Raw genomic sequence first — 17,401 nt, forward strand, 5'->3', positions numbered from 1 at the left:
AGGTCGTTCTACGTGTTTGTGCGTCTCTGGTCCGATCAATAATTCGCTACCCCTTAATCAGCAGCATTATTTTTCACGTTATAACAAGCCTGACGTTGTGTGAATATGTGGTCTATACAACCACGTCCAGGTCAAAAATCAGACTGATTTTCTCTAGTCTGATCTTCACGAGCTTTGATTAGGCGTCGAAGTATTATTGAAGCTAATATTTTAGACACTATATTAGTCAAACTGATTCCTCTGTGATTGTCACAAGAGGACTTTTGTCCTTTCTTATAGACTGGCACAATCAGTGATTGAGACCAGTCAGATGGGATTACGTCCAGTTCCCAAATTCTACCTAAGACCTCAGTTAATCTCACTGCTAATACTGGACCACCATCCTTAAAAATCTCAGGAGTGAACCTGTCAGGGCCTGCTGCTCTCCCTCGCTTCAGATTTCCTATGGCTTTTTCAACTTCGTAAAGAGGCGGAGGACCTAAATTAACTTGCTATTCAGGTTGACTGGAGATCGTGGGAAATCGAAGTGTGGCTGAAGGCCAGTTGAATTGATCCCTAAAGTGTTCTGCCCATCGATCCAATCTCCTGGATTGAGAATGAATAATATGTCCATCTTTCTCTGAAATTGTTTTGCTAACAGTTGGATTCCTAATACCGGTTTCATTAACAAGTCTGAACAATTGTCTGTTATTACCTATTGCCTTTTTCATCTCTCTTGCTTTCGCCACCCACCACTGTTCACGATGATTGCGTAAACTTCTTATCAGCTTGCGCTTAAGCTGACTCCGCTCTTCATTATGTTCAGAGCCATGGAAAACATCACTGTTAAGAAAAAGCCAGCCCTTCCAAGACTTGGTTTTAACGGTGACAAAATAGCTGGAAAGATTGGTTTCAGATCAAAAGCCATGACGAAAAGAACGTATAAAAAGATCAATCCGATCTCTCTGTACCAAAATGGACTGTTCATCGTGATGTTTCCGCCTTATGGTGCCTTATTTTGTGTTGAAATAGTTTATTTGAACCTTCGTAATGTAATTTCAGAATCACCACTTCTTAAGCTAAAAGGAAGTACCCCTGTTGTTATATGTGGGAAGAAGTTCCACATATACAATGCATCCTACATTTACAATCCGGTGTCTTTTAGCATCTTAAAAATCAATTACATAACAAAATGATGAATCACTAGATTAGTTTTCATACTACAAGAGATGGCTTTTTTGAAAAATGCTAGGTCTAAAGCGCAGAATCCATTATGAAAATGAATGTCTAATTTACTAGGAATATACTAAGCCCAATGCTAAGCCAACAATAACAAACAGAAGAGCAAAAGTGGAGGACAATGGCTTGAACATCTGGAGACTGGATAAGATGAAGAATTTACAATCAAATATAAAATAGACATTTATTATCAGTATCGTCATTATTAGCATGCCTGTTAGCACGATGACACGGCTTTGTAGCTGACTTTATTAGTAATTAGAATTTCAGGCGGACCAATTTGATACCTAACTCTGCATGTAGCTCTACTAGGGCAACTGCCGATCTCGACCCGGGTAAAGGAGGGTTAGACATGGGGTCAGCAACCTCATCCCGTAGAATACAACTTTGAAAGCCCAGATTTCTTGAGAGTTACGATGCCGATTCTCCTTCTAACAACCAGAGAGCAAGAATTAATATAAGTACATGGAATGTCCGGAAATGTGCGAGGACCAGTCAAATAGCTACGGAAATGAGGATGTAACTTGACGGTGCTCAGGATAAGTGAAACCTAATGGACTCAAGCTGGACAGAAAAGATTAGCTTCGGAAGAGATGCTGATATATTCTGGTTACGAAGAGGACGCTCCGCACATGCAAAAAATTGCTCTGAAGCTGTCAAAAGAAGCACGAAAAGCATTTGTAGGATGGGAATCTCATACACCCAGAATTATCATCAAGATACAGTCCTTCAAAACAAAGGAGAGGATCACAATGATTAATATACAGTGCTGTGTACCCACCAATGATAGGAATGAAAACAATTGATGTGAACAGAGAAACAAACAAGTCATGATAAACAACGAAATCTATTTTTGGGGGACGTTATTTCATTTAATCCAAACCTTGCAAAGCATCAACATTTAGTTTTGTCCCAAATTTGTTCTATCAACCGTAACCTTTCGTTTGATGTACAATTCACTGCTATACCCTTTTCTGGTCCAGAGCTACTGTAATTTAAACGTTGTCTTTGGTACGCTACTTTTCTAACCTAATGCCCAGTTTGGACATATTTATGTTTTTCTAATTGTTTGTGCGCTGTAGTCATGTTAGTCATCTATTTATTCATGTATCTTTTTATACTAATCTGAATTGAGAATCATAATCTAGAATAAATCGAGTAGTGTTCCAGTTGACTCGTCGTCTCTTCCTCCTGCTTGTCGACCAATCAAGTTATAAAATAGTTTTTGTCTCTCTACCTAAATCAGTTAATCTTAATTTGAACTCACACATTTCAGCCTTAAGGTTAAACCAGTTAGCTTAGTGTCAAGGTCTTAATCTAGGTCGAGACAAGTTCTCTTTTGTATATTATTGGATAGACAGATGAAGAACGTAACAACGATAAAGACCAGTTGTATGAGAGGCTGTAGTCGATCGTAGAGGAGTGTCCAGGAGACCTAAACGCCAAAGTCGGAATGGACAAAACCAAGTATGAAGATATCATGGGACGACATGGACTGGGAAAAAGCAACGAGAATGGTGAGATCTGAAAACAAATGTACATCCAACAAAACAGTTATAATTGACATTAATTCCGCCACAGACGCATAAATAAAGCTACATGGGTCTCATAGTACAGAGAACCAGATCAAGCATAATTGCATAACTAACGAATTCAGAAGGTACATAGAAGACGTGAGAATCAAGACGGGAGTTAATATAGCTACATGTCACCACCTGATGTTTGCCAAGATAAGAGTGAACCTAAAGAAGCACTGGACAACTGGATAAACAGAATTACAATGGTTTAATACAGCCTTTCTTTTAGATACTGAAAAGCTCAACGAAGACCGACAGACTGGAAATAAGGATATGTCATCAAGATACAAAAGAAAGGGGATCTGAGCAAATGTGAAAACGACAGAGGGAACTTAACACTGTTAGTACCAGGAAAAGTTTTCAGCAGAGTGTTGCCGAACAGGATGAAGGATTCAGTAGATACACAGCATCGAGATCAACAGGCTGGATCCCGTAGGGATTTGTTGTGCACTGTTGAAATCGCGACTCCATGGATCATTGATGAACGAACAATCGAATTGAACTTATCGTCACTACACAACTTCATTGACTACCAGGAAGCGTCTGACAGCGCCGATAGTAAACCGTTATGCGACCCTCTTCAACACTATGGTGTACTTGACAAGATCGTCACCATCATACGAAATTCTTACGACGGACGACACTACAATGTGGTGCATGAAGGATAACTCACAGATTCATTGTACGTGAAGACTGGTGTCAGACAACACTGCTTACACTCGCCTTTCCTCTTTCTTCTGGTAGTTGACTGGATTGTGAAAACCTTCACATCTCAAGAGAAGCACGGAGACCTCGGACGCAACTACACAATCAAGGCTTCTTGGATCACTTAAATATTCTACCCTGTACACAGAATCAAATGCATGTGAAGACAAACAGTGTTGCAGCAGCCTCTGGAGCAATAAGTCTCAACATCCACAAGGCAAGAGGATACTGAAATATAACACAGCGAGCACCAGCCAAACCACAATTGATGGAGATGCTCTGGAAGAAGTGGAAACTTTTAACATACCTGGGAGCGTTATAGATAAACAAGGGGGATCTGATGCAGATATGAAAGCATGGATTGGTAAAGCAAGCGGAGCATTCCCACGACTGAAGAACACATGGAACTCGAAACAACTGGCAACCAATGTCAAACTCAGAATCTTCAGTACGAAGGTCAAGACAGTTCTACTGTACGAAGCTGAAACTTGGAGAACTGATACAACCATCATCAAGATGGTACAATTATTTATAAACAATTGTCTACGTAAGATACTGAATATCCGTTGACCGGATACCACCAACAACAGCCCATTGTGGGAGAGGACGAACCAACTTCCAGCTCAAGAGGAAATTAGGAAAAGATGTTGGAAGTGGATAGGATGTGCACTGAGGTAATCATCAAACTACATCACGAGGCAAGCGATAACTTGGAATCAGTCAGTCAGCTACTAAGTAAAACCAGGCCCATATATGCATCGGTCCAAGTTGCCACACCTCATTAGCACAACAAGATGAACACCTAATACATGGAAGCAGTTACTTTAATGGTGATTGCGATGCTACGATTCTGAGCCATGTTACCCAGAGTCTCCAACCATTGGTTACGATAGTCACGCAGACACCAACCAAGTAGTCTGTATCTACCAACATGACTCAACCTAGAAGTTAGTGATTCTATGGACTGATGCCATGTTTTGGTTTGGCCGCCCCTAACCTTCCATCTGTCTCCAACCCTAGTCAGCATTTCGCGTCGTGGTAGTCGGTGGTTGGGCATGTGTACTACGTGGCCCAACCATCCCAGTCAATGAAGATTCACAACCTCATTAACTGATTTATAATCATTCACTAATATCCTGCATATAACCTCACTATTACTTAACCGGTGATCCCAACAGATGCTGGCAATATTTCTAAGGCATCTGTGGTCAAATACTAGTAACTTACGAGTATCTTCTACTCTTAATAGTCACGTTTCGCAGCCACAAAGTAAAACAGAACGAACTGCTGCGTAGTATACTCGTCCCTTAACTGATAGATGGATATTTCGCCAACCCCATAGGTGGCGTAAGTTTGCGAAAGCCAAAAGAGCTTTCTGAATCCGTGCTGAGATTTCTCCAGACACTAACGCATTGGGGCTGATCACACTTCCAAGATAAGTGAAGTTGTCGACGTGTTCGACCACTTCACTCCCTATCCTTAGTTCAGGTGTTGACGCAGACCAGTCGTGAAGCAACAACTTGCATTTAGAGGGAGAGAAACGCATTTCAAACATTCTGGCATTGTTGCTAGGTGCTACCAGAAGACTGCACTTTATCAGCGTCTTCACCAAACAGGACTATGTCATCTGCGTATTCTAAGTCGATAGGTGGACCTCTTAAAAGGAGATAAATGCCCGAGAATTCAGTCCATGAGAACATTATTTCCATCAGTAGGTCTATGATGAAGTGAACTTGGAATCCTTAGGCGAAACGGAAAAGAGGAAGATCGGGAAACACACTGCGTCGGAATTGGATGCACAAATCAAAAGAGGGAAGTGAGTGGAAACAACTGGAAAGGATTGCCCAGAACCGAGTTCGATGTAGAAACGTGGTAAGAGGCCATAACATAAGATTAACGTCTCATAAGTAACTCAAATTAATCTCGCTCAACTATGTACAAAGCCTGCAGGTAGTTCGGAAAAAGAAGAGTAGCTGTAAAGAGTACGCGACAAAAGCACTGGAGAAAGCAGAAACAACAAACACGTTAGCTGTTTACTTTGTTGTATTTTGTAAGTGGAGTCATTTGATTTATGTAGTGCAAAATCCTTTATGAAAATGAATGTCTAACTCATTAAAAAATCCAGGAATGTACTAAGCTGAACAGACGGCACGTTATCAGCCTACACTTCACTATCACATTTGGAAAAGTATGGGTGAATAAAACAAAATGAATTCGGATTCGCCTTGATTTACGGAATGTACTGAAATTATGTGATGGCTTGGGCTGCATTACGAATTGGTTAGTTTTTAGAAATGCTATTCAACAAATCTAAAGTAATATACTCATCAAAAGTTTGAACGCTACACGCCAGATCGTGTTAAAGGTCCGAAATTGCTGATGACAAGTTCACCATTTGAATTGGGATGGGTGGTGACCAATATACATAAATTCCAAGAACTTATTAAAATAAGTTTAGCCAGCAATTAGAGGCTAAAGAGTAGTTATAACAACTAGTCACAAACTTAGTGTTATTCAGTGAACATAGTTATCACTTTTCCCCGATAAAATTAGTCACAAAAGCACCACACAGCTGGTTTATAATTTTTTCACATATTTCAACAAAAAGTTAGCATGAATATGGTGAAATTCCAAACGTTTTAGGTTTAATTGAATTTAACAAAAAATATTTGAAGCAACTATAGAATGACTAAGATGTTTTGCCTCTCATAAATGATTATCTGTTTGTTATGAGCAGCATAGACGCTGCAGTATATGCGACAGCCATAGTATCAATAGCAACAGTATACGTGGTAGTAGAAAATCTTAGCTGTAAGTTATGTAATTTGAGAAAATATGAATTGGTGGAAAATTTTTTAAGATGGACAGGAAACTTAGCATTCCAAGAAAGATATGGAGTGAATGCACCTGTTATTATGAACGATTCCAAATCATGTTACCCAAAGTCTAACCATTAGTTAAGATAATCGCGAGGACCTCAACTAAACAGTCCATACATACGTACATGACTTCGTTAAACAGTCAATGACTTCACGAACTGATTCCATATTTTAGTTTGGCTGACATAGTCTTCTTCCAACCTACTCCTACAACAGCCATCGCGTGTCGAGGTAGACGGTGGGTGACCATATGTAGTATACGTTCCAACAGTCTCAGTTGATATATGTACCAATTCTTCATACATATAAAGTACCCTGAGCCTAACATCAGCACTGTTCGTCCAGTAGTTACAACATACACATTTAGAAGGGATTTGTGACCAAATACTAGTAACTTACGAATACGTTCTCTTCTTAAACTCCACGTCTTATAGTATGTGATGCGAAATCTGAAAAGTAGGTCTAACAGACAGGTATTAATTGACTGAAGAATGGTGCACATGGGCTCCAGTATCCTGAATGAACAAATGGCGTATGAACCAGTCGCTGGTCACCGACTACCATGGGACTGCATCTCCTGACGTTGCTCCACTCATTTATGGATCAGCCCTTTAGGTCAAAAGCTGCGGGCGTGACCTATTAAGGAAACCACCCACTTCGGTTTGGGCATCTGTACAGTATCCCAGCCCTCACACAAATCGAATGATTTATGTGGCGCATGTATTTGGTGCCTCCTTGTACCAATGTTTATGTGTTTAAATAATAAAATAATAATAAATACTGAATGACCTACAAGATAATTCCTTCTAATTGCCTATGAAGTTATATCATGTTTATTTGGTGTACGCGAGAAAACCCATTCATCTGACTAGTGGTCGTGGTTTTAATTTCACATCATTTAGAATCTCAAATCAACCATTTGTTCAAGTGAGAATTCATTACTAAACCATATATCATTGTATTCGTCTATCGACTAGCATTCTATCCATTGATTTTAACAATAGGAAAATTTAACAAATCATCAAAAACACACGAAACATGGTCACACAGTAAAACAGAGCTGACTGCTGTGGAGTATACTTGTCTTTTGGTTGGTAAACGGATATCTAGCATACATCACAAGTAACGTACGTTTGCAAAAGCCGAGTGAGATCTCTGAATCTATATCAAGGTTTCATCAGATACCAAAAATACACTAGGGCAGACGGGACTTTCAAACCAAGTAGTGAACGTATTCAGGTACTTCAATTCCTATTAACAATTTAGGCAGCAATGCAGATTGGTATTAAAGCAAAATTTTGTATTTCGAGGATGTGAAATACATGTTAAACACGTTTGCATTGTAGTTCAAGACAATCAGGATATATTTTGTCGTCTTCACTAAACACGGCTGGCTTATCTGCGTATTCTAACTACATCATCGACTCCCTCCTTAGATCTACTTCAAAAAAGTCAGACGAGTAAAATGAGATTCCTAGGAGGACTTTTACGAGAGAATTGGGTTATTGTGCAATCCTGACTTGAGGTTCACAAGTTTGATGACACTTTGCCATAAGCTGTAATCCAACTACTAGCATACAAAGTACAGCATTCAAAAGGTTTATGTTTTTCTTCGTTACACCTTTTAATGAAACACTACTACAAAATTTTCCGGTTAACGGAATCTCATCCTGCCGTCTTAATATTTATATACAAATACAATCCGAATAGTCCATGTTTTCTTTAAGGTGGACGAGAAATCAACAAGCTAATTATCTAGTCAAAACTGAGCCTCAATAATAGAACAGCTATATTAGTCAACATCCGAATCAAAGCTGATACAACTGAGCTAACCTACAGCCAATAAAAGTTTAAGTAAGCTTAACGAAACTTACTAATACAACCATGCTGAAAAAACTGAATGCAATAGCAGTCCGCGGTCCATTAGGTGAAACGTCGTTCTGAGTGAGAAAATCTTGTTCTATATTTTGCCAGCGGTTGCAAAGTAAGCAAAACGCAATCAACCATAGGAAGGACCAAATACCTATAAAATCCAAAGGCACCGGATTAATAGGCTGAGGTTTACATATAATAAAGCTCCGATCCCAACTGCAAAACTTGGAAAATGCCAGCTGAATAAAATATGACACTTAATTTATATTACGGAAACACTTATGCTTTAAAGGAGAATACAACGGGTCGTAAACAAATGATATACAAGCCAACAAGATTTTTCCAGGTATATAAAAAATAGACTTACTTTTGCGACGTCAACTTTGTCCACTCACTCACTGATTATTATGTAGTTACTAACTAAGTATTTATTTGCACTAGAGTGGTATAAATTGTTTCATAAAAATAACCGTCTATGACCTGCTTATAAATGAAAACAAAGCAAGCCCCTGAATTAAAACGTGACAAACTCGTAACTTTTTCATATTCAGTAACTTGGTTCACAAATTTGAAATGGCAAGTATTTTATTATGAGCATCAAAAACAGAGTAGGATCAATCCACGCTATACACAGAGAACATATGCCAACGGAAAGCTATTCTTCTGTAAAAGTAAACACTCTAAGAATGCTGATGGGGTGAAGGTATGACAACAGGAATTTTAAAAAAAGACAAAACATCGTAAAAGGAGACTCATTTTAAGCTAGATGGGCAGGTAACCATTTAGTCTCATCATGGATGATTTAGTCAATATGATGAGGATATTTTATAAGAGATAGAAATCTCAGTATCTTAAAATGACTGTATTTATTATAATTTTCTGCAGGAATATGAGATTAGATATCATACTGAAAGCTGATAATCACCCCACAAATCTTTGAGATGATACTGACTTCCAGAGAAAATGGAGAAATACTAAAGTCACTAGTGAAACTAAGTTGTAACTCCAATGTGGTTTACGCATATTCGGAAACATTGATATCATTATATTGAAATGTTTATACCCTGGCAACACATCCTAGCTAGATAATGCTAATTTTTAAGACATACTTTCTAAGTATAGTTACAACCGAAATATTTCTTAACTCAGTTTTCTTTTGACATTTGAACCTGAAATATTTTCTGAAGATATTCATATTAGTGACAGGAGATACTAAATCTGCAAAAACTGGATTTATATAAACTATTGCACTAAGTCCTTATCACATGGAATTGTTACATCGAATATTCAAACAGAAACGTGATGAGTTTGTATTATTGTGTAAAAGCGTTTGTGGTCCTTAAACTCAAATGCTTTAATTTATTTGAACACATAAATATTAGTACAAGGGGGGCACCAAATATATGTGCGCCATACAAAACAATGAGAATGGGAACAGAACAAAGAAGGTAAAGTGCGTATAGTAAAAAAAAAGAACAATAACGACCACATATTAGTGTAAGATAGTGTAGTAATAGTAATGGGGGAAACGGAAAGGTACAACCAGAAGAAATCTTTAGGTTAAGGAAGATACAACCACGTTTTATGAAGAAAGTAAAAGAAGGTTACAGCAGGATCGCCACTGGCTTCTGCTCTGAGCTATATCTAATAACGTCTCTAGCCACTGTGTTCCATCATCTCTCGGACCCCAACCAGGGAGTCGTGAAGGACCGACAGAAGCCAGTCCTTTGCAGCTTTCTTTCATAACACGACACCATCTCATATACTGACCACCTCTCCGCTTCTTCCAACCAGTCCCAGAGTCGGCAAATAATGCACGATGTGGAACTCTCTGTGACGACATTCGTAGAACATGTCCAAACCACCGAAGTCGATGTTTGAAGATGGTGACACGAATTGAATTATCGTCTCTGTTCGAACACACGATGCCGAACCTCTGCATTACTAAAATGATGTTGCCACTGGATGTCAGCAATCCTTCAGAGACAACGATGATCAAACAGAGAGTCCCGACCGAAGCTGCTACCTTGACGCGGTGGTCGGGCTTGCCTATCGTGATGACCCAACCGAGCTATATTGGCTGGAACATATGTTCCTGTAGGTTCTACCATGCCAGGCAGGTCGATTGGAGAACGGTAAGACTAAAAGCAGCAACTCAAGGTCTGAGGGCGAAGTCGTACTGCTGACTGTAGAGGGGTGTGACAGCAGTAAGGTGTTTCCCTCAGACAACCAGTATCCGCAGCGATGCTACCTTCCCACAAGGAGGGTTGGGGTTAGAAAAGGTCTACCCCAAAAATGTCACACCTCACCTTACCTCACGGATTTCCGTCTCCGGCGGTAAGGCCCTTTGAAGAACGGAGCTAACACATTAAAAACCTTCCACGAAAAGGCCGTGCGCGCCCGGCTTCAAGCAGTTGTCCCTTGGGCTCTGCGGTCACGTTCCCAGGCCGTTAAGGCCGACATTAATCTGCCTTCTTTTTCAGGTTCCTCGAGAAATACCCTTCCACGGTGTGGGCAGCCGGGAAGTGACACCAGCTGTCATACCCGTAACGGCACACGAGACCAAGTTGGTCACATTCAAATCCTTCCTACACCTCCTAATACCTCTCTTATTTCCACGACTAACCCTCCTCACGTCTCTTTATCACCTCGCACCGCCAGGGCAAACGATTCGAGTACGCGGAACGTCGTTCCTGGTATCCTGGAATCACACTCTAAACTACGCGTAGGTATAGCATTGAGTCCTAGGGCAGAACTAGCTCTCTTAGAGTGGATCCCAGTAGACGGTCGTTTGTGCGCTGTCCGACTAAACGGAACAGTAAGGATCCGAAAAGATAGGGACATCCGTCGTTGCCTCTTCATCTCTGCCTACTCTCCCACTGACTGCAGCTCAGATGATGTAAAAAATGAGTTTTACAGAAAGCTCTCCGACCTTCTACTAAAAGCTAGGCGCTCGGATGTAGTAATAGTGGCCGGTGACTTTAATGCTCAAGTGGGTAAACTAAGCGATAGGGAAAGACACCTGGGTGGATCTTATAGCACCGTGGCTCAAAGAACAGATAATGGCGACCGTCTGAAGGTGTCGACCGCTTCACTTATCTTGGAAGTCTCATCAGCCCTTGTGGTCTGGTGTTTGACGAAATTTCAGCACGGATACAGAAAGCTCGACTAGCTTTTACCAACTTGCGTCATTTATGGCGTAGGCGAGATATCCGTCTGCTAACCAAAGGACGGGTTTACTGTGCAGCAGTCCGTTCCGTCCTACTTTATGGCAGTGAAACATGGCCAGTAAGAGTAGAGGATATTCGTAGGTCACTAGTATTTGATCATAGGTGTCTTCGAAACATTGCTCGTATATCCTGAGACCATCGAATAAGTAACTCAGTTGTTAGGAAACGGGTACTAGGTAAGGATGGCAAATCGATTGAAGTGGTGAAATTTCATCAGTTGAGATGGCTGGGACATGTGTTACGTATGCCCAACGACCGACTGCCTCGACGTGCGATGTTCAATGGCATAGAAGTAGGTTGGAAGAAAGCTAGGGGCGGCCAGACCAAAACATGGCACAAATCTATGAAGTAATTGACAAATGGACTGAGTCATGTTGGTAGGTGTAGACTACCTGGTTGGAGACCGCGAGATGAAAGCAACCGATGGTTAGAGACCCTGAATGGCATGGCTCAAAATCGTTTGCAATGGTGCACGTGCATACACTCTTTGTGTTCTCCCAAATTTTGATCTCCTTATTCCTCCTTGTCTCTACTTTTTCTCTTTACAAAGTTATTACCACTGCGGGTTTTGAATCGACCACTGCATCTCTGTGCTAATGTGGTGGCAACTTGAACTGGTGTACGTACGTACGAAGTTCTACGTTGTTACTGACTGACTGACTGAAACACAAAGAGTCGTCTAACATCCTCAACTCGGAGAGGTCAGGTTTCACAAGCATAGAACAAAACTGCTCTCACCGACGCGTTGTAGATCCGACCTTTTACAACCAGACTGACATCGCGAAGGCGCCAAAGGTGGCCCAAATTGGCATAAGCCGCTCTGGCTTTCACTATTCGTGCATTGATCTCACCACTCACACCCCCACCAGCACTTATGCAGCTACCCAGATACACGAACTTATCGACTACGTCTATCTGTTCACCATCCAGGGTGAGTACAGGATTAGAATCCTGCCAGTCTTGTAGAAGTACTTTGCAGTTCGAAGGTGCAAAGCACATACCATACCTACGGACACTGATTGCCAACTGATTAAGTGCGGATTGCATGCCTTGGGCATTATCGCACAGTAAGACAATATCGTCCGCATACTCAAGGTCGAGAAGTCTTTCTCCAGGCAACAGATCCACACCGCCATTACTCACATCCATCAGAGCTGTTTCCAGAATGTCGTCGATGGCAAAGTTGAAGAGGAATGGTGAGATTGGGCAACCCTGTCTAACCCCATTGCTTGAATGGAACAATGGAGAAAGGTGGTTGTATGCCCTCACTCTGCCTGAGGTGTTTGTATATAGGGCTTTTAGGATGTTAATAAACTTCTCAGGCACACCCTTCTTCAATAGACAATCCCAGAGAACAGTGATATCCAACGAATCGAAGGCAGCCCTGATGTCAAGAAACATTACGATTGTTGACCTGTGATAAGTATGACGGTGTTTTAACATTTGGCGAAGGGTGCTAGCCAGAAACAGGTTGTGGTCTGTGCGAAGTTGCAGTAGACGGTCCCCGTTATCTGACCTGCGACCAACGAGTCCCCATCGGCCACCTAAACGGTTCTCTTCTGTGCCTAGACGCCCGACCTGAGCATTCAAGTCTCCGGCTAGTACTACAATATCTTTCGAACACACTTTCTGAAGAAGAACAGATAACTGGTAGTAAAACTCATCCTTGATTGAATCCGGGCTGCAATCTGTCGGGGCATAGGCGGAGGTGACGAAAAGACATCGTTTCTCACGCCGATTTCTTCTCACTTTGATGGAACTTTCTAATCTAACAGCACATAATCGACTGTTAATGGGGATCCAATCGATTAGTGCTGCCTCAGCTCTAGCGCTTAGTGCGACACCTACGCCAGCACTAAGCGCTACATACATCTGCCACCTTTTCTTTCCCTTTTGCTTTCGTTGCCCGTCACTGCTCACGGTTGTTGCGTAGATCTGATTTACTTTCGAACACGATGATAAGCGAAAGCAAATCAGATCTAGGTTAACCAAAATTCTACGCAACGACCGTGAGCAGTGACGGGCAACGAAAGCAAAAGGGAAAGAAAAGGCGGCGGATGTAGGTAACACCAGACAGCTTTTCAGGATAATAAAAGAAATTGGAACTAAGAAGTAAAGTGTAGGTGAGACGATCTCGGAAAAAGACGACACTATCATCTGCTCTCAGCCCATATGTATAGAACGAAGGGCGGGAACATTTTAAGGAGTTTGGCTGGCCTTTAGCTACTCTACAACTACCCACTATTCCCAAACAGCCTGAATGGAAGATTGAAGTAGGTCCCCGACTCCAGCTGAAGTTCAAACGGTTTTAGAACACAGGCATCCTTATCCGCGTCCGACAATGATGGTCCTTCTTGACTTAAGGCAGCATTTGACTCTGTTGACCGAGGTTCTGTGGAAATGTCTGTCATTGAAAGACGCACCTCAGAAGTACATAAACCTTGTGAAGACTTCACCCGAACACTATTAATCGAGTGAGAGCTTATGGCGAACTGACTTCTGATTTTGCAATCTCAAGTGGTATTCATCAAGACTGTCCACTATCTTCATTTTTGCCCAAATTCATCATAGACCTACTGATGGAAATAATGTTCTCATGGACTGAATTCTCGGGCATTTATCTCCTTTTAAGAGGTCCACCTATCGACTTAGAATACGCAGATGACATAGTCCTGTTTGGTGAAGACGCTGATAAAGTGCAGTCTTCTGGTAGCACCTAGCAACAATGCCAGAATGTTTGAAATGCGTTTCTCTCCCTCTAAATGCAAGTTGTTGCTTCACGACTGGTCTGCGTCAACACCTGAACTAAGGATAGGGAGTGAAGTGGTCGAACACGTCGACAACTTCACTTATCTTGGAAGTGTGATCAGCCCCAATGCGTTAGTGTCTGGAGAAATCTCAGCACGGATTCAGAAAGCTCTTTTGGCTTTCGCAAACTTACGCCACCTATGGGGTTGGCGAAATATCCATCTATCAGTTAAGGGACGAGTATACTACGCAGCAGTTCGTTCTGTTTTACTTTGTGGCTGCGAAACGTGACTATTAAGAGTAGAAGATACTCGTAAGTTACTAGTATTTGACCACAGATGCCTTAGAAATATTGCCAGCATCTGTTGGGATCACCGGTTAAGTAATAGTGAGGTTATATGCAGGATATTAGTGAATGATTATAAATCAGTTAATGAGGTTGTGAATCTTCATTGACTGGGATGGTTGGGCCACGTAGTACACATGCCCAACCACCGACTACCACGACGCGAAATGCTGACTAGGGTTGGAGACAGATGGAAGGTTAGGGGCGGCCAAACCAAAACATGGCATCAGTCCATAGAATCACTAACTTCTAGGTTGAGTCATGTTGGTAGATACAGACTACTTGGTTGGTGTCTGCGTGACTATCGTAACCAATGGTTGGAGACTCTGGGTAACATGGCTCAGAATCGATCACAGTGACGTGGGTGTATACACTTTTTGTCTTCCGTCAAACTAAGAGATTAAAATTGCTTTATATCTTTCTTTCTACGAACTAATTCTTCCTTCCCGTACTATATCCTTATAAAAAATCTTTCTTTCATACACTACTACCATTGAAGTGACTACTTCTATGAATTAGGTGTTCATTTTGTTGTGCTAATGAGGTGTGGCAACTTGAACCGATGTATATATGTGCCTGGTCCTACGTTGTAGCTGACTGACTGTAAGGATTAACAATGGTCAACCGACTTATTGTTCTGATTACTGAAGATTAAACTATGTCACTTGTACCCTCGAGGACCACAATTCGTTGAATAGATTAAGAAACAAACGAAGTTGCAGTAATGCTAGCTACCGACCGATGTAACATAGAACCTACTTGGTTGTTAGCCTAATCTGAGCATACAATGATATGAAGAATGAAGCGCTTTATATGAATCTTGAGCAATAAATTCCGCTGTTGGAAGTCGTTATCAAACACTACAGTCATTTTGAAGTTGTGAATCTTTAAGGGACTTTACTCTTACGTATGTCTTAATAGTCTCACCAGCTAAATCGAGCAATAAACTGGCCGAAAACTTTGACTGAAAGGCAGTGAATTGTTGTTATACCGAGTGCAATCAAAATCTAAGAATTACCTGACAATACTACGTCGAATTTAGCGATTCGCAAACGTATGTCAATGCTCGAAACATTGTCCACTATTAAATCCAACCAAAGATAGGCGAGGCAAAGAATAAATGTTGACGAAGAAAGAAGCAAACTATATCCACAAGATGCCTGATCTTCATTAAACAAGCACTTCCCATAAATATAGCAGCCGTTATGTACAATTGCAATATTGACAACTGCTAATATCTAAACGTATTTATTTTCTTATACATGGAATGAAATTACCACAATAATTAAGCGTAGGATAACCTGTGGCTTTCGAACATAATCTATAGGTTCCAAGCGAGCAGTAGTGCACACCCAATCAATGGGAAACATGACTACTCTCAGGGTCAATCAGTTCCCGCCACTGAACAACTGATCTGGAAACTGATTGTTCGAAACAGTTAAACGCACTACACGATTGTGTTTTAATTGTACTTTTATGTTGCATTGACCTGCGTTTTGAGCTTAAAGTTAGCCATAGATCCTCACTTACATCAAATTCAACGTTGAGTTCAATTGTGATTGGGTTGTGTAGGCTACTCCAGTATTGTAGGGAACTTAAGCCAGCTGTCGTAATTTATGCCATAGAGCCTGACCTTCGAGATATTTCCCAGGTGGTTATAAAAATGGTGGACAGTTGGGCGTACTGGTGCAAACACCACCTCTCACACAAATGTGAGTATCGGTGTAGGGCCAGTGAAATGTCACAGAGCCCTAGCCAAATCATCCGGCAGTTGGGTCACTGAATATCAAACAGATCATCGATCCCTGTCAAAGTCAAGGACAACCAACGTTCATCAGTGGATCGTATGTCATGAACTGGTGCATGAGGTGATGATTTCGCTATCTTCTCTGTACTCATTCTTACTGATATATTTCCTTAATAACGTCCTTTGTGTTATACAGTCTTCAAAGCAGCCATAGTACCTTGATGTATCGAAGGGATAATCCACGTTAGATGTTGACCGCAAAGTGTGACTTCGAAGTTAGCTGTTTCGTCATAACATTCCCGTCTGACTCAAGTAGGCCTCCAATCATTCGACATAGATTATCTACGTTGTTGATCTACATCTGGTTATTCGTACTGTTTCTTATGTTTAATGTTTTAGGTCACATATTTTCAGTTCATGCTAAATTATTCGATGGATTTGTTCGTTGTAAATCATAAGAACGTTCGTGGAGAATGTCGAAGTTTATCCCTTCTTGACGTTACGTGCTTTGCTGTATTTGATTTCGTCGTTGTGTTAGTTAATAAATTTTATCGAGAAGGATGATAGTTCGCAATAATTGATTTCGATACCCAGGCGGAGTTCGTAACACACATATCTTCTAGATATATTTCAAATCATTTTGTGTTTTATTTCATGCCTTATTCGTCTTACTCTAAACATAATTCTGTTTTTGGCTGTTTATCGAGATTTATGTTGTCCACGGACAAATACTTCGGTTTCCTCTGGAATTCGTTTAAGCGTGGATTATTTATGTTGACGTTAGGTAAATAGTAGTGATGTTACTACATGAACCTTCGTCATCTAGGCAAACAGCTTCATGTGCAATCTTAACAGTGCGTGAGGTGCCTAAAGCATATCTAACTTCGTCATTATCATTACTTCTCCGTGTTAATGTTTATCATTCTTTTTAGTCACGTGCTAGCTATCTAGTCGTGATGTAGGAGTCTGCATTTGTATGTGATAGCTTGTCATAATAGAATAGTGAACCAACTTAGAAAAATAGGATTACGGCTGAAATATCATTGATTATTTATCTCACTTTTACTTACTTACTTACG

The 17,401-nt window shown here is 40.9% G+C and overlaps 1 protein-coding gene across 1 annotated transcript; it reads right to left on the bottom strand.

Annotated features, from left to right (window-relative positions):
- Positions 1-457: 457 nt before the first annotated feature.
- MS3_00001137 (uncharacterized protein) lies at positions 458-15,991 on the bottom strand. The gene is made up of 3 exons (XM_051208640.1): positions 15,853-15,991; positions 15,594-15,813; positions 458-8,731 (listed from the first exon to the last, which is right to left on the bottom strand). The coding sequence occupies exon 3, from the start codon at positions 4,010-4,012 to the stop codon at positions 3,704-3,706; it is 309 nt and encodes a 102-aa protein (XP_051071111.1). The 5' UTR covers positions 4,013-8,731; positions 15,594-15,813; positions 15,853-15,991; the 3' UTR covers positions 458-3,703.
- Between the last annotated feature and the right edge of the window lie 1,410 nt (positions 15,992-17,401).

The sequence above is a fragment of the Schistosoma haematobium genome, chromosome ZW (assembly GCF_000699445.3).
Source record: "Schistosoma haematobium chromosome ZW, whole genome shotgun sequence".
Classification (NCBI taxonomy): domain Eukaryota; kingdom Metazoa; phylum Platyhelminthes; class Trematoda; order Strigeidida; family Schistosomatidae; genus Schistosoma; species Schistosoma haematobium.